The sequence below is a fragment of the Acomys russatus genome, chromosome 19 (genome assembly GCF_903995435.1).
Source record: "Acomys russatus chromosome 19, mAcoRus1.1, whole genome shotgun sequence".
Classification (NCBI taxonomy): domain Eukaryota; kingdom Metazoa; phylum Chordata; class Mammalia; order Rodentia; family Muridae; genus Acomys; species Acomys russatus.
Window position 1 is genome coordinate 52,995,633 of NC_067155.1, and position 23,929 is coordinate 53,019,561.

Consider the following 23,929-nt stretch of genomic DNA (forward strand, 5'->3'; position numbering starts at 1 on the left):
CTGGAATGGAGGCTGAGGTCTTAAGGGAGGAAAGACTCATGCAAGCTGGCCTAACCCTTCCGGGGAATACACTGGTACATGCAACTGGGGCTGCTCCCCACATTCTGTGCTCCTGAAACGCATCTTTGTGTTAGCTTCAGTCACATTTACCAACCTGTGTACACAGGCCATCTTTTCACCCGTGCCCACGAAATTCCCAGGGCTGACTCTCGCTGAACCTCTTTTAACCCACGCATCCACCCCTGAACCAAGAGTTGTAGTCCAGAGGAGGGATTACGTCAACCAGACAGCCCAGACTAACCATTAGAAAGACAAAGACGAAAGGCTCCCCCTGGTGGAGGCAGAGGGAAATGCAACTGGACAAAGTAGTCTTTTTTTATTTTTGGTTTTCCGAGACAGGGTTTCTCTGTGTAGCCTTGGCTGTCCTGGACTTACTTTGTAGACCAGGCTGGCCTCGAACTCACAGCGATCCGCCTGCCTCTGCCTCCCCAGTGCTGGGATTAAAGGCATGCGCCACCACGCCCGGCCCAAAGCAGTCTTACTGTGAGCCTTAAACTTGGAAGTTTTAACTTGGCCTATAGAACCTAAGATCCATCCTCACCTGTACCACTGTACCACGGACTTGAGGGTTTTTTTTGTTTTTTTGTTTTTTGTTTTTGTCTGCTTTCCTCAGCCCACTGACCTCTCCCTGCTATTTGTCTGCAATATTTACTGTCCTCAGCTCCTCTTAGCAATGCTTGGCCTATTGTCCCAGTTACCTTCTGGTGCAGCCTCTTTCAGTCCACGCTGTTCACTGGCAACACTGCCCCTAGTCAAGCAGGGCCTTCGATCCGAAACTACCAGCTACTCCTTCCAGTCTCAGCCTGGGAATCCTCCACATCCCCTTGACCCAGCCTGGGCATCCTTCTTAAGGCTTTGGCTCACGTTTCTGCTGAGTGAGTCGTAGCTATCCAGGACCCCGTTCACAGTAGTGCTCAGCAAATGCCTGCTCTGTGCAGGAGTTACCCTTCAGGAAGGGAGACAGCAGAGAAAGCAGCTCCACACAGTCAAGTAGACATCCAGAGCCATGGAGAAAGTGAAACAGACCAGACGGAACTGGGGACTAGAAATATGGGTAGGAGGGGGGGGGGGCAGATCCTCAGAGAGTGAGCATGGGAGCGATGCGGAGCCAGGGAGAGTGAGAGCAAGCAAGGCATCAATGTGCACCAGCCGTGCCAGTGGTTTCTTTTGTGCTGTTGTTTTTTTTTTTTTCTCCTGTTAAGTAAACAAGGTCCATGTGATCTGTGTTTTGTACAGCTGGACTTTCTCAGCAGGAGTTGATTTAGCTGAGCGACCAATTCTGGTTAAAAACAACGACGACAACGACAAAAAGCCCGGGTGCATGATGAAGTGGGCTGGGGCGGGAAGGACATGTAGATAGGAGGAGAAAACATTCGCCTTCCCAGACCTCCTGGACGAACTTCCTAAGCTCACCACCTGGGACCAGAGCCAAGTTTCAGCTGCAGTGAGATTGCACAGGCAGGAAAAAGTCCGTGAGGGATTGCTGAGAACAAGCCAGATGGTTCTGGTTTGGGCCTGACCGCTGGTGATTAGATGCCCAGTTACAGGCAAGAAAAGGCTGTGATTCTCCTGTGTCTACTGGAGTCCTCCTGCAGTGGAGAACGCAGCTGTGACCTCCGTGATGGAAGGCAGATGCAGGGGAGGGGCTTTTTAATTTAGTTTTTTTTTGTTTTGGTTTTTGAGCCAGGCATGGTGGTACATACCTACAACCCTAACCCTTCAGAAGCTGAGACAGGAGGGTCACAAACTTTAAACCAATTTAAGCTACCTAGCAAGACCCTGCTTTAAAACAAAAACAAAAATTTCAGGTTTGGGGCACCCCCTTGTGATAGAAACAGGGCTGGAGAGATGGTTCAGTGGTTAAGAGCACTGACTGCTCTTCCAGAGGTCCTGGGTTCAATCCCCAGCAACCACATGGTGGCTCACAACCGGCTTTATACTGGAATCTGATGCCTCTTCTGGCCTGCAGGTGTATGTGCAGATGGAGCACTCATACATAATAAATAAATAAATAAATAAATAAATAAATAAATTCTTCAAAACAAAAAACAAAAACCTGAAGCAGCCAGGCATGGTGACACACACCCCTAATCCTAGCACATGGGAGGCAGAACCAGGTGGGTCTCTGTAAGTTCTAGGCCAGCCTGATCTATCAAGCGAGGCCAGGATACACATAGAAACCCTGTCTTACAAAAAACCAAAACAACAACAACAACAACAACAACAACAACAACAAAAGTAAAAGCAAACAAACCAAAACAATCAGGAGGCAGGAGGATCGCTGTGAGTTTGAGGCCAGCCTGGTCTACAAAGTGAGTCCAGGGCAGCCAAGGATACACAGAGAAACTCTGACTTGAAAAACAAAACAAAACAAAAAAACAAAAACAAGACTAAAGCAAAACACTCCAAAAAACAAAAATGCAAACACTGGGCTGGAGAGATGGCTCAGAAGTTCCAGAGGTCCTGAGTTCGATTCCCAGAAACCACATGGTGACTCATAACCATCTATAATGAGAACTGGTGCCCTCTTCTGGCCCACAGGCAAATACGCAGGCAGAACACTGTACACATAATAAATGAATGAAATCTTAAAAAAAAAAAAAAAGAAAGAAAACCCCCAAAAAGACAGTCCCTGTCCTCCCTTACCCCCAACCCTCAAGAGCAAAGGCTTATCTGTGATGCTGGGGTGCAGCTTTTCTTTTTGGAAAGAGGGTCTCTAGCCTAGGCTGGACCTTGTACTCTGATCCTGCCATCTCTGGAATTAAAGAATGCACCGTGTGTGTGTGTGTGTGTGTGTGTGTGTGTGTGTGCGTGTGCACACACACACACACACACACACACACACCTGCCTATATGGTTCTGAAAAATCAAACCCAGAGCTTTAGGCATGTTAGGCAAGCATTCTACCAACCGAGCCATATTACCAGCCCTTTGATTTTTATTTTCATTACATTTATTTTGTGTGCATGTGTGCGGACATGCATGTGCCACGGTGGACGTGTGACGGTCGCAGGACAGCTGGTGGCGTCAGTTCTCTCCTTCTGTCATGTGGGGCCTGGGAAGCAGCTCAGCTCACTAAGCCTGGTGATAAGGACCTTTCCCTTCTAAACCAGTGAGTCTCAACCTGTGGGTCATGACCCTGAGGCGGGTGATAAACGTCCCTCTCACAGGGGCCACCTAAGACCATCGGAAAACAGACATTTATGTTACGATTCATAACAATAGCAAAATTACAGTTATGACAATGAAAATAATTTTATATTAGGGGATCACCACAACGTAAGGAGTGAGACAGGTTCTCTCTGTGTAGCCTTAGCTGTCCTGGGCTCGCTTTGTAGACCAGGCTGGCCTTGAACTCACAGCGATCCACCTGCCTCTGCCTCCCGAGTGCTGAAATTAAAGGTGTAGTCCAAGCTGGCTCAAGCCTTTGATCCTTCCTTCTCATCCTTGTCAGTATTTGCTGACCAGAATTGCTACCACGAGAGACTCTTTTTCCCCTCTTCTGCTATCATGTATCCCAGGCTGACCTGGGACTTGCTATACAGCTAGGGGAAACCCTGAGCTTCTAATTCTCTTTCCCAATATTGAGATTATAGGCACGTGCCAGCCAGGCCTCACGCACACTGGGGAAGGGCTCTTTTTTTTTCTTTTTGAGAGACAAAGTCTTGTACCCCTGGCTGGCTTGCTATTTGCTAAGTAGTCCAGGCCTTGAACTCGCAGCAATCCTTCTGCCTCTGCCTGATTAAAGGTCTGCGCCACAACTCCTGGCTCCCAGGCATGGTCTCCAGACTGAGCTCTACCTGGTTGCATAATCTGGACAGGGTACAACCTTGTTCTTTACTCTTGTGCACAAAGTGATTGACAACACCCACCCACAAAAAGGAGTGCCTAGTGGCTGGCCTGGCCCCGCCTGGTGTTTAATAATGGCAGCTCTTGATACCCTGCCCGCTGGTGGTCTCCTACAAGGAGCTTAACCAGATCTGTAGAAAGGAGCCCGAGAGCCAGGGAGGAACATCTCCACTATCTACCTGATTTTATTCTTGATTACAATGGGCTAAGCCACCAAACTCATGATCGGAACATTTTTTTTATTATTATTTTCTGAAATGAAACCATTGTACATTGTACAAACAATACCTACGGATGGAATAAATAAGTGAAAAATTATACTGCTGTACAACACACCAAAAAAAAAATTTTTTTTTTAAAGAGGAAAAAAAAAAATTAGGTAACAGTGGAAAAAAAGGTCTTTATACCTCTAACCAGGTCCTCGGCAATAAGTAACATTCCAAACCGTGACACCACCTGATGATGGGCAGTCACCACCCTCCAAGAATCGGTCAATAGCCTTCCGGGTTGTGGGTGTAAGTGCCAGCACTTTGTGGAATGTGTAGCCGCCATTCCCCCGCCTTCAAGTTTTGGGGGAAGTTTGCCCTGGGAGCCCTTTAGGCCATGGGGCCTGATGTCCACGGAAGGCATTTGCTTAGGATCCCCTGCCCCTGGCTCGGCCAGATGAAAGGTCTTAGGTTCTGTGATGGGGTTGCGGGCGAGAGGTTCAGGAACGGGGACCATCGGCTCCAGAGAGAGGACCGTGGTGGGGAAGGAAGCACATTGGATTTTGCAGTCTGACCGCTCCGCGTGGAAGGCTTTCCTGGCCAGCGTGGAGTGCAGGGCTGCTGGCTCTTTGCCTGGCGCGGCCGTTGGGGGACATCCGAATGGTCCCCATCAACGGCCCATTCCTACCTTCAGGCACTTTAGAGAAAAACTAATGACAGCCTCAGTACCGTGGACCTCGTCATCGTCATCTTCATCCTCGACTGCATCAAGTCATCCTGACTGTCCAGAGAGGCCGCAGTGGGTAGAAGAGGTGCAGGCAGCCCTGGCCGCCCCGGCTGGCTCCGTGGATCCAAGTGTTGGGTTCTCCCTCAGCTGTAACCTCTCGTTTCCCAGAAAAAGAAATAAATATCCAAATTCATCTTTCACCAAAATGGAGTTTTGCTGCAAAAGAAAAAAATGTTGCCCTAACTCTAGAATCTGGAGATAAAGCCGCCTTGACCTTGAGATGTGTTGGAGGCCTCACACCTGGTTGCTTTCCAGCAAAGACAAGAAGACAGTTCTTCACAGAACTGACTGCCTGAGGGGCAAAATCGCTAAGTACAAGAAAAAAAAAATTTTTTTAAAAGACAGAAACATTTTAGCATTGCTAACTTCAACATTAAGATTTTCAAAGTTTTTTTTCTTCCCTTATTTCAGGAGATATTTTTGCATGAGGTATTTAAAATTCAGGAACATTTTGATTCTTCTTGAAGTATAGGAAATAGACAGCTCCCTTAAAAACGGAAAAAAAAAAAAAAAAAAAAAAAAAAAAGAAATAGTATCTGTCACCTCAGAAACTCTTAGAAAATGGAGCCTGGCAGACACTTCTCATGGTGTTTGGGAGAAAGATCCACATGGCAAAAGGGTGGTACCTGAATATGCACCAATTAGCAAACAAAACAAAAACAGAAACAAACAGACGACAACAACAACAACAACAAAAAAACCACCCAGCCCGCCCGCCCCCCCAACATACGACTCATAGGGAGTTAGAACTCCAGTGCAGTAAGAAAGCATAGGGGAAGCTTTAAGGTCTGAGGGGTCCCGTCAAGGAATTAAGAACAAACCAGGCCTCAGAAACTCAACAGTTGGGCAGTCCATCCAAGGGATGTCTCCGCTGAGTGACAGAAAGTTGTCTCCGTGCAATCGAGATCAGGGGAAGGGGAGCCTTGGTGGCTCCTATCTGGGGGTGTGTGTGCAAATCTTCCCGGTTCCTCGGTGCCTTGTTTCTGGCCTTTGAGGCCCAATTGTTAAGGTCCTCTTTCCAGTGCTGCCTGATGGCACGCCCTGGGAATGAGACTCCAGCCGCCTGTTGCCTCTGAGAGTCAGAATACGATGCCAGGAGCATCTTGCCTGGGATTTTTTTTGGGGGGTGGGGGTGAGGGTGGGAGTCAGGATGAGAGACAGGGACAAAGGGCAGCAGGTTTCCATGGATTTGAAATCCAAGCAATGTCCCGTGGGAGAGTTCAGCACCAGCTAACCCTGCCGCCCTGCCGGCTCCCAACCTCCGCAGCCCTGTGCTAAGGAGACTAGCTCACAGTCGTTTTGTCTTCAGAGGGCCTGGAGAAAGCAGTTGCCAGTGGTGGCTATAGTAGGGGCAAGAGAGGGTAGAAGGTGCCAGAAGAATCTAAAGGCTTTGCATGTCAATCTGGGCTACTGTGGCTCGCAAACCTCCAGCCTCCGTGGCTCCAGGAGGTGAGGGCATGCCCTGAACCGGGGAGGCCAGCCCTTGGGAAATGGGGCCCGACATTTATAGCCCCAGGGGCCCTGGAAGTTGGGGCTCAGGGTGTGCCCCAACACTGCTCACCTGAACCAGGAGCCACTGAAAGGTGCCTGATCTCCTGCCCGCTCTACCCTGCCAGCTTGGGGCAGGGGAGAGAGCGGCAGTAAGGGGCAGCAGCCAACCAAAACAAGTGGGCACTTTGCCAGGAGAGATGCAAAAACCAGGAAACATGCCAGAGGTCACCTCTAGGGTACAAGGCACAAAAAAAGAAAGCGGAAGGAATTGGTTGAAAAGTTCAAAAGCCCCTATGGAAAGCAAATTCCTGATTGGCACCACCCTCAAATAGCTTATATCATTAATTAGAGAGGTGGGAGGGGGCGGGGAGGGACACAGCAGCAACGCAAATGTAATCTTGGCTTCCGAGACAGTGTGCAGACACTCCTGAGCTGTCGACCCACCTCCCCAAGGGCAGTCGCTTGAAGGTTCGCGCGTTTCACTTCACAGCAGAGTTCGTCAGTGTCTGAGAAGTTCCGGCCGTTCTAGGTTTTTCTTGGATTTGCACTTAGTAAAACTTGAAACGTTAGTTCTGTTCACACCCAAGAGGGATCGCTTGGGCAACGGTCTAGAGTTAAGCCTGCTGATGTACCTGCCATGAGACATGGGCAAAGAGTTCCACCGGGCACCTACATCTCTTCAGAGTTCTGTTGCGAGGCTTCCAGCTTCATCTTCTTAGAGGGCGGCGCTCCTTCCAAATCCTTTGGGGGAGAGAAGAGAAGCGACTGGGGTCAGTGCAAGCACAGAGGGCAGCCAGGACACAGGTGGGGCAGCAAGTTGCCTCCAGAGGGAAGAGAGAGAACTAATTGTGGGGGAAGAGGGGAGGGTGCCTGACACATCGGAGAGCACCCGAAACACTCTGGCCCGAATCCTACTGTCACTCTGAGCCATCACACATGCTGTTCCCTGGGGTTTTTGAGTCCCGTTGCCTTTGATTAGCTGCAAGCTTGACCAAGTTCCCCTTGTGACTAGTCTTCCTGTCTGAAATTAACCGTGGAGGTAAGTACCTGAGCGGAAGACTTATGCAATCCTCACACTACCTCTAAGGTGGTTTCTCGAAAACCCAAAGCCATTCTGCTGTGTGGGCTATTGTCCCTCAGGCTACAGGCGCCTGGCTTGGCCATAGCTGCTCAGCATTCACTGAATGGTCACGCGGACATCACTCTGAGAAAGTGGTCTGTTATTGTGACCGAATTCCCAAGAAGTCTTATGACCGCTCAGAAGGTAATTCATTCACCAGCAGTCACCTACAGTCTCTCAGACCTCGCCTATCACCTGAGACCAAACTCCAGACAGTATCCATGCTAACAGGGGCTCCCTGAGGTGTTAGCACAGGCGGTGCCTGGATAGCAGCACCCTGCAGACCTCTCTTCCCCTCTCCACCCACTCCCCCTTTAGCAAGATCTACCTACTGTTAGAGTCTGCCCATCTCTCTGAGCTGCCACTACTTGCGTCTCTGTGGCCTGTCTACAGGTGTCATCCAACAGCACCTGAGCCTGCTTCTTAAACTCTAAACCACTGCTGAGAACAAGGCTTCCAACATTTGCTTCACTGACTTGAATACACAAGCCGGACTTCTTACCAAGGCTGGGGAGGCCAAGTGACCAGCCCTGGTCCCCTCCCTCCCCCATCCTGTGATATTTGAGGCTGCCTGCTCTCCAGGCCTACTGCCCTCCTGACACCTAGGCTAGTGCCTCCTCACCATGGTTACCGCAGCATCCGCTAGATGGACTCTCATTAAGTCTTCTGGGCTGGCTTTGAACTTGTGATTCTCCTCCCTCAACCTTCCCAAGTAACTGGGACTATTGGCACATACCTCCAGCTGACTGGGGTTGGATTTGAACCTGGGCTGGACTCCATCCCATCTGCTTCCTGCCCCTGGGCCTCAGGTTTGCACCCAACAATCCAAGAACGATGCCAATACTTGGTTACAACACAGAGGGGGTCTGAGCAGGGGGCTGGACCACATGCAAAGTTCCAAAGAATAATCTAGCCTTTAGTTTCCTGAGGTCATGTCTTCCTTAACTTTAAAGGGCAAAGGCGGTGGGGGGGGGTTGTCACTGGGATGGGGGATGCTTTCACGGAGTCCAAGTAAACAACATCACCAAGCTGAGACTAGACTGACAGACATCTTCAACCCCAGAGGCTTCTTGAAGCAGGACCACATTCCTCCCACCACTGTGGCCCCCAGGCGACATAGGCTTAGACTTCAGCTTCTGCTCAATGGACGAGCGGTGTTCCAGCGCGGTCCAACGGTGAAGAGAACCCCAGCCCCACCCCACCAAGGCCTGGCTGCAGGTACCTGAGAGACTGCCGATGTTTCCGCTGTCAAGCCCGATTCTGCAGATGGCTGCCGTTCTGCTTTTTCTGAACTGTTCACTGAGTTTTCCACCGAAGACTGTGAATTCTGCTCATCGGAAGCATCTGAACAAAAAGCAAGACAACAGATGCTGTTTTTTTTTCCCCCAGACACATGAGAGGCAGCAGCAGACGGGCCAAGTACTAAAGACACTCGGATCTGGGTAGTTTTGTGGCGCAGGGGCCTCCAGAGAGGGGTGGCCTAAAGCTTGAGAAGGCCACAAAGTGGGCTCCGTGGGTCTCTGACCCTCCTTCCTGGAGGAAGAATGCTACTTTGTAGGCACTACTGTCAGTGTCTGCTGCCCTCTGCTGGACGACAAGCTACACAGCAATCACGGCTGTCTCCTGTCTCCAGCAGGGAAGCTATGGCCAAAGAGACTTCACCAGGGGGAGCTGGAAACAAGCTTTCCCACGAGTTACCTATTTTTATTTTATGTGGATGGGTGTTGTGCCTGCATATAGGCCTGTGCACCACACGCATGCCTGTTGCCTGCGGAGAACGTCTGATCCCCTGGAACTGAAGGAACAGACAGTTCTGAGTCACCAAGTGCTTGCTGGGAACTGAACCTGGGTCCTCTGCAAGAGCAGCAAATGCTCTTAACGGTTGAGAAATCTCTCCAGCCTCTAATAATTGAAAGCAAAAACCTCATGTTTGTTCATTTAGTATACGTGCTTGCATGCCACAGCGCATAGATGGAGGTCAGACACTGTGATAAGTCAGTTCTCTCCTGCCGTGTGGGTTCTGGTGATTGAAAGCGACTTGCCTTGCTGCTCCTTGACCTGCTGAGCCATCTTGCTGCTGTCCCCCTCCTACCTCCACCTTTTTCTTTTGAGAAACTGGTGAGTACTCTGCCAACTGAACTATATCCCTAGCCTAATCTCTCTCTCTCTCTCTCTCTCTCTCTCTCTCTCTCTCTCTCTCTCTCTCTCTCTCTCCCCCCCCCCCTCTCTCTCTCGTTTTTCAAGACAGGGTTTCTCTGTGTAGCCTTGGCTGTCCTGTACTCCCTTTGTAAACCAGGCTGGCCTCCAACTCACAGTGGTCCACCTGCCTCTGCCTCCCGAGTGCTGGGATTAAAGGTGTGCACCACCACACCCGGCCCCACATTTCTCTTAATAGTAAGGATGAGGCTTTGGTGACCAAAGCCAACCACTAAGAAAAAAAAAAAAAAAAAAAAAAAAGCTAAAACCAACTGATATCTAAGATAGATATACCAGTATGTTAGAGGACTTGGTCCCGCCTTTCTAGATTGTTCCCTCATATGCATATAGTTTTTCTATCTCTCAAGATGGTGAGGGCCCAGACTTTGCACATTTTTACAAACTCTCTACACACAAGAGCTTAAAATGTGGCTGCCCAGCAGTCTGGGAAGCCACCGTTTATCTGATGACACCAATCACTTAGGTTATCTGTTATGCCTCCCTCTCACTCTGTCACAATTTTCTGGCAGATGTACGTTGGTGTACATTGGAAGGGGACCGCTGAAGTTTCCCTCGAGAATCTGGGACACAATGGAGACATTGTGAAATCTGCCTGAGCCCCGGCTGCTCGCACATGGCCCCAGTGGCAGGTCACTCTGACTTCATTTAAATTTTATTTTTAATCACTGGAGGAGGGTATATGCACCTCAGTGTGGGAGTTCACAGAGGCTACAGGTGGTGGATCCCTGGGAAATAGAGTTAAAGGCGGTGATAAGCTGCCCAACATGGGTGCTGGGAATCTAACTCGGTCAGTCTTAACTGCTGAGCCATCCATCTCTCCAGCCCTCACCCTGGTTTTTAAAAAAAGAGCATTATAGTAATGTTGAAGAAAGCCTAAGCAACCACATCTTACTTTCTGAGGCAGAGGAATAGCAAAGGAAAAAAAAAATCCATGTATGAGCTAAAAACTATATAAGTAATGTGGGCATACAGCCAGCGGCTGTCTAGAGCCTGTGGTGGGTGTGGCCGCAGGCAGCTACAGCGAGCCCTGCTAGCACCCTGTTGCTACCCACACCGGCAGTCTGCCTTTACTCAGCAGGCCAGAGTTTGTGTGCTGGACCTTCTTATGGCCACAGGGTGGGGCTCCACTTACAACCTGGGACACAGAGGAGACTCAGTTTGCTGAGAGATTTAAGTTCAAACACTGCCTTTGCCCCTGGTGAATCATGGGACCAGGTACTTTCTGTCCAAATCTTTGCTACTTCTACAAAAACAAGGTTGACAAAGCCAAGGTGGCCTCGAACTCAGAGATCTGCCTGCCTCTGCCCCCCCAGTGCTGGGAAAATAATTGAAAACCAGAGAGTCACAGACTAGTCTACAAAGCGATAGCCAAGGCTGACACAGAAAGATCCTGTCGTGAAAAACAAAAATTTAAAAAAATCAGAGAGTCAAAGAGTCTTGAATATGAATGCCACGGCCGAACTATTCACAATGGTGGGAACAGCCTGAGAAATAAAATGTGGTTTTCCTTTATAGCGGACTATTACCCAATCCTAAAAAGGATCAAAGGAGAGCCAGGGAGATGGCTCAGGGGGTGAAAGTACTAGTCACAGAAGCCTAAAAACCCAGATTTGTTCCCTAGAACCCACATAAAAATCAGGATTGGGTGGCACACATCTGTAATCCTAGCACTCCTACGGCTGCAGAGAGATGGGGGTGTGGAGACAGGAGACTGGCTCAGAAGCTCAAGGGCCAGCTGGCCTGAATTTTATAGCACAGCAGTGGAAGAAACAAGAAAGACCTTGTCTCAACAGGGTGGAAGGCAAAAGGGACATGTTGTTCTTTATGTGAAATGCCCACAACAGGTCAAAACCCACACAGGCACACACGCACACACGCACGCACACACGCACACACGCACACACGCACGCACACACGCACGCACGCACATACGCACACAGGCAGGCACCGGAATGGTGAAATAAGGCACAGAGAAGGATTATGCAGTTTCTCTGTGTACTGAGGAAAATCTTCTGGACTTGACAGAGGTGATAGAATATTCTAGATGCCAGTGAACTGTTTTTCACTTAGAAATGGTTTAGTTCAGTTGGGCATGGTTTGGTTCCCAGTACCCACACGGTGGCTCACAACCATCGGGAATGTCAGTTCCAGGAAATCTAACACTCTCTTCTGATCTTTGAGGCCACCAGGCACACACATGTGCACATACATACCCATAGGCAAAAACCACTTATATGCATAAAATTATTTTTAAATGGGAAAAGTTAAAGGGCCAAGCCTGGTGGCACACTTTTAATCCCAACACGCAATAGGCAGAGCCAGAAGGATCTCTCTGAGTTCCAGGCCAGCTGGGCTACATAGTAAGTCCCTATCTACAAAAAAAAAAAAAAAAAAAAAGGGGGGGGGGACAGGGGGAGAGAAAGAGAGAAAACAAAAAGTTGGACACGGACATGCATATTATGCAATCTCAGCACTTGGGAAGTGGAGGTCAGGAGTTCAAGACCAGCCTGCTTGGAGAGAAGGAAAAAAAATTTTTTTTCAAAGGGAGAAAAATCCACATTAATTTTGTACTCTATTCCATAATCATTTGTTTGCTTTAACAAGACACATTTTTAACTGACCTAAAGTCTACCTTATCGGTGTCTCATGGCCTCTGTGGCCACAATCTGTTTTCTGCATACATTGGGCTCTGCAGATGGAGGGGAAGAGGCAGCCAGTCACCGAGATTTGGAGATCCAAGCTGCCTGTTTGCTGGCAGAGACATGCCCAGGCTCGAGGCTTCCTTGAGAGCCAGGCCTGCGGGCTCAGAGGGAGCCAATGGTGCAGCTTGCGGCATGCCAGGGCTCCCAGGACAGCAGGCTGTTCTCTGAGCGTCTTGGTGCTTCTGGAACACACCCAGGGGAAATTATTTTCCCGGGGCCTAAATTTAGTCCAGGGAGCTTGGACGTTATGTCATTCCCTGAGCTCACTCAGCAGTAAACAAGTTCAAAGCAAGGTCAACAGCTGGTGGCCAACCCACCCTGTCCCAGTTTACCCACCTGTGGGGAGGACACACCGGTCCTGTGCTTGTGCCCTTCCTGTGGGGAGCTGGGGCAGGTGGGTACAAACCCAATGGTATGGGATGACTGGAAGAGGACCCTGGTATGATCCCCACCTGGGCCTATAAAGCTTTTGGTGCAGTTGGGGTGGGGGTGGGGGTATAAAAGGCCGCAGTTACAGAACCATCACTGCAAATGTGACTCTTAGAGCTGAGCCACAACTGGCCTGTTAGGGGAAAGAGGACCCAGGTTCAAATCCGTGGGCAGTAAGACCATAACCGGATGGCAAGATAGGAAAGAAGCCGAGGTGGCCCCAGACTTGACCACTCTTGCTTGCCCCGGTAACCTCAGAACAACTCCCCCAATGGAGGAGGTGTGAAGGGCTCTCCATAGCATTCCAGCTCCCTCCTCTACCCCAGTCCCTTCACCCCTTGCTACAATCTGACAAGAGAAGCCACTTTTTTTTTTTTTTTTTTTTTTTGGTTTTTCGAGACAGGGTTTCTCTGTGTAGCCTTGGCCATCCTGGACTCACTTTGTAGACCAGGCTGGCCTCAAACTCACAGCGATCCGCCTGCCTCTGCCTCCCGAGTGCTGGGATTAAAGGCGTGCGCCACCATGCCCGGCGGGAAGCCACTTTATCTGTGCCATTTTAGAAACAAGAAAACCTGTAGGTGCAGGGGAGTCAATGCTGCCCATCCAAGGCCACACCGTAGTGAACTACAGCCCATCCCTCCACTTTCTGGCCTAAAGCATCATCTAACCGGCAAAAAGCTGGGACACCTAGTGGGTGTGCCCTGACTGTAAGGCCACACCTTGACTGTCCTGGAACTCCCTCTGTAGACCAGGCTGCCCTCAGATTCACAGAGATCCACCTGCCTCTGCCTCCCAAGTGCCAGGATTAAAGGCGTGCACCACTACCACTTGGCACTGCTGGTGTCCCCACCAGGATGGCCTGTGGACAAGATGTAGGGCACAGTGCCACCTCTGGGCAGGTGGTTCTGGGTGCTGTAAGAAAGCAGGCAGAGGGGCTGGAGATATGGCTCAGAGGTTAAGGGCACTGACTGCTCCTCCAGAGGTCCTGAGTTCAATTCCCAGCAACCACATGCAGGCAGAGCACTGTATATTAAATAAATAAATAAATGAATCTTAAAAAAAGAAAAGAAAGGAAAGCAGGCTGAACAAGGCCTGAAGAGCAAGGCAGTAAGCAGCACTCCTCGATGGCCTCTGCGGGTCCCTGCCCTGGCTTCCTTTGATGATGGACTGTGATGGGGAACCGACAGCTGAAATAAACCTCTTCCCTTCCCAAGTTGTTTTTGGTCATGGTGTTTTATCACAGCAATAAAAAGCCTAAGCGAGGCCCTCTGCCGACTGACCTACACGTCCACTTCTTCCCTACCCAAGGGCCAGCTTCACACGTGGGTACTCCCTCATATGCTCAATGCCACACTGTGGTGGCCACACTAAATCTGAGACCCTTGAGCCTAGCTGGATCTCTTTACCTGCTCTCGGGCCATCCTGCCACAATCTCCAGCTCTCCCTACCGGTCAGTCAGGTGGACCTTCTAAATTCCAGCTTCCAGCCTCTGCTCCACACTGCCTGTACCGCTCTGTGGCCAGCAAGTCACATCCATGTTCCACAGTTCACTCGTGTTATACCACTTTGGGACTCGATCCCTTTGACTGGAATAGCTAGCCTCTCGTACCAGCTCACCCTTTAAGTCTGGCTCAGATGGCATCACTGCCAAGAAGCCTTCCTGAGGCTTCCAGACTCCCTTTCTTTTTTCTTTTCTTTCTTTCTTTTTTTTTTTAAGATTTATTTATTATTTATACAGTATTCTGCCTGCATGTGTGCCTACATGCCAGAAAAGGGCACCAGATCTCATTGTAGATGGTTGTGAGCCACCATGTAGTTGCTGGGAATTGAACTCATGACCTTTGGAAGAGCAGCCAGCGCACTTAACCTCTGAGCCATCTCTCCAGCCCCCAGACTCCCCTTCTTTGCTATGACCATAACCACAAAAGTCTCCTAGCCTAGGGGCCAGACATCAACATGAATGAGTCAAGCGGAAAGCCAGGTGAATGAGTAAACAAATAAGTAAATCTCTTCTTCAAAGAAGATGGAGGCGGGAGGTCCAGAAAGGAGTCATCCTTGGCCACATACTGAGTTCAAGGTTAACCTGCCTCCATCTTCCAAGTGGTAGGATGGCAGGTATGTACCACCACCACACCCAATGTACATAGTACTAGGGTCCTTGCAGGCCTAGCAAGAGTTCTACCATTGAAATACATCTTTAAAACCAGGCGTGGTAGCGCACGCCTTTAATCCCAGCACTCGGGAGGCAGAGGCAGGCGGATTGCTGTGAGTTCGAGGCCAGCCTGGTCTACAAAGCGAGTCTAGGACAGCCAAGGCTACACAGAGAAACCTTGTCTCAAAAAACCAAAATAAATAAATAAATAAATAAAAGAAATACATCTTTAGCTTTTTACCTATCTGTTTATTTTTATTTTATGTGTATGAGTAGTTTCACCACACGTAAGTGCACCACATAAACACTGTGCCCTTGGAGGCCAAAAGAGGCCACCGGATCTTATCCCCTAGAACTGGAGTTACAGACAGTTGGGGGTGCTGGGAATCAAACCTGGGTCCTCTGTAAGAGCAACCAATGACCTTAACTGCTGAACCATCTCTCCAAATTTCTTTGTTTTGTTCTATGTTGGCCCCAGAATTGTTCCGTAGCTCAGGCTGGCCTCATACTTTGTAACTGGTCACCTTGTACCATCCTCTGGAATTACAGCTTCTGTCACCACAAACCAGTTATCAGCCCTGCAACACGTCTTCTGCCCCTACACTGGCCTCACTACCGCCTTTCCCCACATAGACAATGGCTGGTAATGGCTTTGCTACCTCGGCTTTAAGCATTACATCATCTTTTCTCAGTTTTCCGGGTCATGTCTACCCATGCCTCGTCTCACAGCCCATAGAGAGCCAGGGCACGGTGGCCTTATGAGCCCACCACACTTGAAGCCAGCACCCTCTCTGACCCGAGTTGACTTTTCCGGTCCTTCATTTCTCTTGCCACACTGACTTTGCCTCTGCCTCAGGACCTCCTGCTCTTCTGCCGACAATGTTCTTCTTCTAGAGAGCTCTCTGACTTGTTTTTGTTTTCCAAGACAGGGTTTCTCTGTGTAGCCTTGGATGTCCTGGCCTCGCTTTGTAGACCAGGCTGGCCTCGAACTCACAGCGATCTGCCTGCCTCTGCCTCCCGAGTGCTGGGATTAAAGGCATGCGCCACCACGCCCGGCACTCTCTGACTTGTTTACCTGTTTTACATCACCACAAGGAAGCCTTTCTTTCTTTTTTTCCGTTCTTTCTTTCGGTTTTTTTTTTTTTCCCCCAAGGCAGGGTTTCTCTGTGTAGCTTTAGCTGCCCTGGACTCGCTTTGTAGACCAGGCTGGCCTTGAACTCACAGAAGTCACTTTGCCTCTGCCTCCCAGAGTGCTGGGATTACAGCCATGTGCCACCACGCCTGGCTGCTAAGGAAGCCTTTCTTAACCATCTTCATAATTCCACAAGACTTTTACTCCCTTTCCTAATTCTAGTGATTGGTTTTTTGATTTTGGTTTTTCAAGACAGGGTTTCTCTGTGTACCCCTGGCTACTCACTCTGTAGCCCTGGCTGTCCTCAAACTCAGAGCTCCACCTGCCTCTGCTGGGATTAAAGGCATGTGCTGCCACCACCTGGCTAATAAATCATTTTTTAATTTTCAGCACAGTGTTCCTCTGTGTAGCCCTGGCTATCCTGGAACTCGATCTGTAGGCTAGATTGGTCTTGAACGCAGAGATCTGCCTGCCTCTGCCTCCCCAGTGCTGGGATCAAAGGTGTGGGCTGATATTTTTTCCCCTGCACTACCACACCGGACTGATTTTTAAAAAAATATGATCTCAGGCAAACCCAGGCTGACCCTGAACTCCTGATCCTTCTGTCTCTACCTTCCAAGTGTTAGGATCACAGGCTTGCACCACATACTCAGTTTATGTGGTGCTAGGGAACGAACCGCTCCCAGTTGTCTGATCTCTCTCTCTCTCTCTCTCTCTCTCTCTCTCTCTCTTTAAAATTTGTTTATTATGTATACAGTATGCACCAGATCACATTATAGATGGCTGTGAGCCACCATGTGGTTACTGGGAATTGAGCTTAGGACCTCTGGAAGAGTAGTCAGTGCTCTTAACCACTGAGCCATCTCTCCAGCCCTCCCTGCCCCCCCTCCCCCATCTCTTTTTTTTAAATGGCTCTAAACCAGATCTTATTTTTCTTCTACGTCATGGTCTCAGCTTGGCACATGGCAAGGCCTTCTTTAAACACCTGTGGCTTGTCTGGCTGAGCTGCCCCTCCGTGCCCTGTCTCTGAGCAGTAAGTACCTTCAGCTCCAGGATGCTCCTTTCCTTCGGCCTGCGCCTCATCAGCCTTGGCTTCGGTGCCATCACCGGCCACAGGTGCGTTGGGCTCTGGGGCGGGGCTGGAGTTGCTGCTGTTCTCCTGTTTGATGGGGGAGGCGTCTGCTATGGAGCTCTGATTGCTGTTATCATCTGTACAGGAACAGAGCACAGGTTGACATCCTGTAGCTGCTGAGGAGAAGTAAGTGTGAGCTCTCTGGGTGGCAGCAGGGGAGGGTGGGGTTGGGGAGCAGCGGTGGCAGTGGCAGGCGGGTCGTGGGGCAGCTTTCCTATGCCCAGTCTTATACCCTGTGAGCTAGCCTGATTACCGATTACTTTCTCTCAATAACTTTCGCCACCGGCCCTTGCTACCTAAGGAGATCCCTACACAGAGAAACTCTGTCTGGAAAAACAAAACAAAAATTAAAAAAGGACACACAGGAACCTAGAGAGCTGTCTCAGCCGTGAACACTTGCTTTTCTTATAGAGGATGCGGATTTGGCTCCCAGCGTCCACATGGTGGCTCATAAACACCCACAACTCCTGTTCCAGGGGATCTGACCCTCTACTGGCCTCCATAAATGTGACAAACAAACATGAAATAAAAGTAAATAAATCTTTTTTGGTAGACATGGTTTCACTATGTAGCCATAGCTGGTCTGAAACTTGCTCTGTAGACCGGGCCGGCCTCAAACTCAGAGATCCACCTGCCTCTAATGCCATCTACCACCCCCATCCCTCAAATGCTAGGATTAAAGGTGTGTGCCACCATTCCCAGATAAAATAATATATTTTTTAAATGGGAGTGGGGAAGACAGATGGGGGGTGATGGGAGTGGATCTGGGAGGTCTTAGGGGGTGAATGTGATTAAAATACATTGTATACATATATGAATGAAATCCTCAAAGAATTTTTGTTTTTTTTTTTTCCGAGACAGGGTTTCTCTGTGTAGCCTTGGCCATCCTGGACTCACTTTGTAGACCAGGCTGGCCTCGAACTCACAGCGATCGGCCTGCCTCTGCCTCCCGAGTGCTGGGATTAAAGGCTTGTGCCACCACGCCCGGCTAGAAATCCTCAAAGAATTAGTAAAAAAGCAACAACAACAAAAATACCTTTTTGGGTCACATGAGACCTATTTCTGCATGAAATAATGTTGCAACATTCCACCCCATTTCCTGAAGGCCCAGACTGGCTTACTATTGATCCAAAATAAAAGGCAGAGCCGGTGGCGCCATTAATCCCAGCACTGGGTAGGCGGAGGCAGGTAGATCTCTGTGGGTTCCAGGCCAGCTAGGACTAGAGAGAACCAGTCTACAAATAAATGAATAAATGGCTGAGTGAGATGAGGCAGCAAGAGCACCAGAAATTATTTAATTATTTTTAAGAGTAATTTATTCACTACTCGTGTGTGTGTGTGTGTGTGTGTGTGTGTGTGTGTGTGTGTGTGCGCGCGCGCGCGCGCCTGCATGCACTGTGTGTCCCGTGTACACACGGGGGGGGGGGGGGCAGTGGAGGGCAGGAAGGTTCCCTGAGACTGGAGCTTGCAGGTGACTATGTAGTGCTGGAAACACAAACAGGTCCTCTACAGAAGTGCTTTCAGCCACTGATCTCTCTCTCTCTCCAACTGAATCATTTTTCTTTTTCTTCTTTTTTGGTTTTTTCGAGACAGGGTTTCTCTGTGTAGCCTTGGCCGTCCTGGACTCACTTTGTAGACCAGGCTGGCCTCGAACTCACAGCGATCCGCCTGCCTCTGCCTCCCGAGTGCTGGGATTAAAGGCATGCGCCACCACGCCCGGTGGGAATCATTTCCTAGGAGATTAATTTTACTTACGTGGTAAGAGTGTGTGCGTGCGTGTGGGAACGTATGTGCTTATGAGTGGAGGTGCCCATTGGAGGCTTTGGATCCCTAGGAGCTGGAGTTAGAGTTATAAACCACTTGACATGTGCTAGGAATCGAACTTGGGTCCTCTAGAAGAACATCAAGTACTCTTAACCACTGAGCCATCTCCCCAGCCCCCACCCTAAGCCTACCAATATCTTTAAAGACCATTGCTTTTGACCAGGCACGGTGGCAACGCATTTAATCCCGGGACTCAAGAGGCAGAAGGCAGATGGATCTCTTGTGAGTTCCAGGCAAGCCAAGGCTGCTTGCCTAGCATGATCCTGTCTCAAGAACAAACAAACAAAACACATTTATGTACTTATTTATTTTGGGGTGTATACACTTTATGTGCAAGGGCACACACTTATGTGGAGGGCAGAGAACAGTCTGTCATTTATAAATTCTCCAGGAATCCAACCATGGGTCTACAGGCTTTTCCCCAAAGTGTGTTTATCCACTGAGCCATTTCCCTGGCCCAGGAATCTCTTTTTATTTTTTTTAAAAAAGGACTAGGGGCCTGGAAAGATGGCTCTAGGGTTAAGAGCACTGGCTGCTCTTCCAGAGGACCTGGGTTCAATTCCCAGCACCCACATGACAGCTCACAACTGTCTGTAACTCCAGTTCCAGGAGATCTAACACCATCACACAGACACATACAAGCAAAATACCAAAGCACATAAAATAAAAATAAATAAGAAAGAGAAAAAGTAAAGTTATTTGGGGGGAAAAAAAAAAGGATGAGCTGGGCATTGTGGTGAACTCTTGTAATCCCAGCACTTGGGGAGGCAGAGGCAAGCAGATCTATCTCTGTGAGTTCGAGGCCAGCCTAGTTTACAAAGTGAGTCCAGGACACCAGGGCTACACAGAGAAACCCTGTCTCAAAAAACCAAAAAAAGGATGCGGCTCATGGAAAAATATTTCCCTACTTCCACAAGGCCACAGGTTCCATCCTCATCATGACAAAAAAAAAAAAAAAAAAAGTAAGAGCCATAACCAGTAAATATGTGTGTGAATTATTTGGATTGAATTTGTTAAGTGCCAACTATAACACATTTTGGACTAATTGGAGAATTTGCGTATGGTCTGGGCTCTTAAAGTTATTAAGGAATTATAATGGCCCAGAGAGTCTGGGGAAATGTCACCCTTTGGTGGTGCATGCTGAAATGGGCAAGCACAGATTGAACTAAGCTGGGGGGGCTTAGGGGGGAGCGAGGGGGGGTGCACTGTAGCTCAAGCTACAGACAAGTGACAGGGCGCCATCGACTTCACACCCAAGAGATGTGTGTGTTTTATGCAAATTACACGTCAATCTCAAACAATACGTTAAAAAACATGTGGCAAATATGGCCTAGTGTTGATAAAAACTGAAGGGAGGAGTGGATGGGGCCCATCCCATGTCTACAATGAGACTGAAGAAGAGCTGAGAGGCAGTGGGGCAGTGGCACGGATGGTTACGTTGGAGACAGATCTGGGGTCCAGGGAACACCTCCCCTTGGTCTTGAACCCCCTTCCTGGGTACAACCAATTTATCTTTATAGGAAGAAGCACAAACACAACCCCCAAACGACTGCAAGTTATACAGTGGAGTTCCTCACATTGGGGGGGTTGATACGTGAATCTGCACATCCTGAGTCCTGAGTCCAGTAGAGAAACTTCACCCTTGGAAACCACCTTCAGGATCATGGTCTCTCTTTCTTCTGCCAGGTAAGCACCCACATCCTTTTAGACCAAAGTCACCTGAGTGGTGAGCTTCAGACACATGGCAGCTCATGCTCACCGTCCTAACACTCACTCAGGAGAGCCTGGAGGTCCATCCTGCTCTACATAGTGAGTTCAGGCCAGCCAGGACTTCATGCTGAGACTGTTGTGGGACCTTGTGAAAATGAGGAGGGCAGAGGCACTCCAAGAGCTCGGCGTACCTACTATGTGTCGTGCACGGAGGAAGAGTATTTATAGTTACCCTACTGTGTTCTGAAAACAAGGTCTTGCTATGTGGCCCAGGCTAGCCCCAAACTCATGGTCTTGAGCAATCCTCTGGCTTTGGCCTCCTAGTAACTGGGGACTATCATGATCAGACACTGCATTTGACCAACAACTTACTGCGGGTGCCCCTACCTACCTGGTACTGCCGCCAAAATTTTAACAAGTCAGGGAACTGATCCCTTAGATCGCTCTGTTGTTTCTTTGGTTTTGTTTTGGGGTGTGTGTGTATGTGTTGCTTTGTTTGGTCGGCTTTGGTTTTTTGTTGTTGTTGTTTGGCTTTTCAAGACACGGTTTCTCTGTGTAGCCTTGGCTATCTTGGACTCACTTTATAGACCAGGCCAGCCTTGAACTCTGCCTCCCTGAGCACTGGGAACACAGGTGTGAGCCACCGTGCCCTGCTGTTTGTTTGTTTGTTTGTTTTTTAAGACAGAGTCTCATGTAGCTCATGTTGGCCTCAAACTCATTACAGCACCGAGGATGACCTTGAACTCCTGACCGTCCTCCCTCTATCTCCCCAGTGCTCTGATTACAGGCATGCGCCTCCTATCGGAGTTGGACCAACTGTCAGCCCCTGGTTGAGCACACCAGGCAGGCAGTCACACAGCCCGGCTGATCTCATTTGACCGTACTCTAGACCGCTAGTGACATAAGAGCAGTCTCCTGGGAATTCCTGACTTGAAAACTACCCACTCTGCTCATTTGCCTTAAAAAAAAAAAAAAAAGGTCTGGGTTCTCCTAGGTCGAGACCCAAATGCACATGTGGTGAAAATTCTGTAAACAAATGACAATGAGCATTAATGTCTGATGAGGCAGACGCTGGGGCCCGGGCTGGGAACTGTCATCCACAGCGGACACTGCTGAGAGTTGTGGACTACAGACTGCAGCTCTGCTGACCTCCACAGCTCCTGCTGGGCCCCTTCCCCAGCCTTCTGGAACCCTCTCGCCAGGCCCACATTTGTTCCCGAACCTTCATGCTTGGTCACCCCTGCCTTGGTCTTGGTTGCTCATGAGCTAAAATGCAAACGATGGGAGACGGATATGTTGCTTATGTCCAGGGGCCAGCTCTCTCCGCATCAGTCCGGGCAGCAAGTCTAGACTCTGCCCGCAAAAGCTCTCACATGTCAACTCTAGCACTGGAAGTTATCAGCTGCTAATGGGGCAACTTGATTACCCCCTCTCCGAGCCTTAGTTCTTCATCTGTGAAATGGGCCTTGTCATCAGACGCTTGGCATGTTGTGACGGCTTCATAACGTAGCTGTTAGCACGCCAAGGCTCTCCAGAGACTGTCTCATCTAATCCCCACAAGAACTTCGCGAAGCAGGCACTGCCACCAAATTCTACAGGTTAGAACCAACCAGAGGTCTAGTGGTTACATTACTAACTCAAGAGGACACACAGAGGGAGTTCCTGGGAAAGGGAGGTCAGAGATGGCTGCTTCGGGATGCCAGGAAACCAGGCCATATCCTATATTTCACCCTGAAAAGGAAAACGAATTCTGACTCATGAATTCTAGGCTCAAACTTGGGACTTATGAAATGATGACCTTGAACTTGCCATCAGCCTGCTCCCTTTTCTCTCAACTGCAGGCAGTACGGACCTGGACCCCCCATACCCACCTTACACAGTAGAAGGACAGGGCCCACAGCTTTGTGCATGCCAGGTGAGCGCTGCCAATGGAACCGCACCTTCAACCCTGGCTTGTTTTGTTGTCCTAAGTTTTTTGTTTGTTTTGTTTTCACTTTTTAAAACATTTTTTTAAAAAGATTTATTTATTTATTATTATGTATACAGTATTCCTGTTCTGCATGTACACCTGCAGGCCAGGAGAAGGCATCAGATCACATTATAGATGGTTGTGAGCCACCATGTGGTTGCTGGGAATTGAACTCAGGACCACTGGAGGAGTAGTCAGTACTCTTAGCCTCTTAGCCATCTCTCCAGCCCCCTTGTTTTTACTTTTTGAGACAAGGTCTCGTGTGGCCCAGATCGCCCTCCAACTACAGGTCCTTCTGCCTCCATCTCTGGAGGGCTAGAATTAAAGACCTGCGCCACTATACTCAGTGGGATCTGAGGTCTTTCTTTGCTCATTAACCAGCAGCAAAATCCCATTGTGTTTTTAGGAAGCCACGTCGGCGAGAAACAAGGTTCCTTGATTAGGTGCCAGGGACTGGGGACCCAGAATGGTCACTCTGGGTAAATGAGGCGTGCTGCATGATTTTATGTCAACTTGACACAGGCTAGAGTCATTTGAGAGGAGGGAACCCCTCAACTGAGAAAATGTCCCCATAATATTGGACTCTATGCAACCCTGTAGAGCATGTTCTTAATTAGTGATTGGTGGGGGAGGACCCAGCCACTGTACGGGGTGTCATCCCTGAGCTGCTGTCCTGGGTTCTATAAGAAAGCAAGGAATGGGGCTGGAGAGATGGCTCAGCAGTTAAGAGCACTAGCTGCTCATCCAAAGGTCCCGAGTTCAATTCCCAGCAACCACATGGTGACTCACAACCATCTATAATGAGATCTGATGCCCTCTTCTGTCTGATGCTCTCTCCTGTCATGCAGGCAGACATGCACTAGAGTGCTTATATACATAAATAAATAAAGCTAGAAGAAGAAAAAGAAGAAGAAGAAGAAGAAGAAAAAGAAGAAAGAAAGAAAGAAAGAAAGAAAGCAGGCACCCCTCTGTGGCCCTTGCATCAGCCCCTGACCTGAGTTCAATCCTCAGGACCCACATGGTGGAGGGAGAGGGGCGACTCCCACAACTTGTCCTCTGACTTCCATGTGTGTGTTATGGCATGTGTACATATTATGAATAAATATACCAGGTGTGGTAGTGCATAGTACATGGCTTTAATCCAAATAA

General features: G+C 49.1%; 1 protein-coding gene across 2 annotated transcripts in view; it reads right to left on the reverse strand.

Annotated features, from left to right (window-relative positions):
- Positions 1 to 4,278: 4,278 nt before the first annotated feature.
- Positions 4,279 to 23,929, reverse strand: part of Bcl7a (BAF chromatin remodeling complex subunit BCL7A) — a 31,542-nt gene continuing 11,891 nt past the window's right edge. The window contains exons 4-7 of one of the 2 annotated variants that reach the window (XM_051161508.1): positions 17,187 to 17,354; positions 8,736 to 8,857; positions 7,026 to 7,134; positions 4,279 to 5,058 (exon numbers count right to left, since the gene is read on the reverse strand). In XM_051161508.1, the coding sequence (XP_051017465.1) occupies positions 7,063 to 7,134; positions 8,736 to 8,857; positions 17,187 to 17,354 (362 nt within the window). In that variant the 3' untranslated portion in view covers positions 4,279 to 5,058; positions 7,026 to 7,062. Of the gene's footprint in view, positions 5,059 to 6,030; positions 7,135 to 8,735; positions 8,858 to 17,186; positions 17,355 to 23,929 lie in introns of those variants that run through there. The other variant, XM_051161507.1, reaches the window with a different exon arrangement.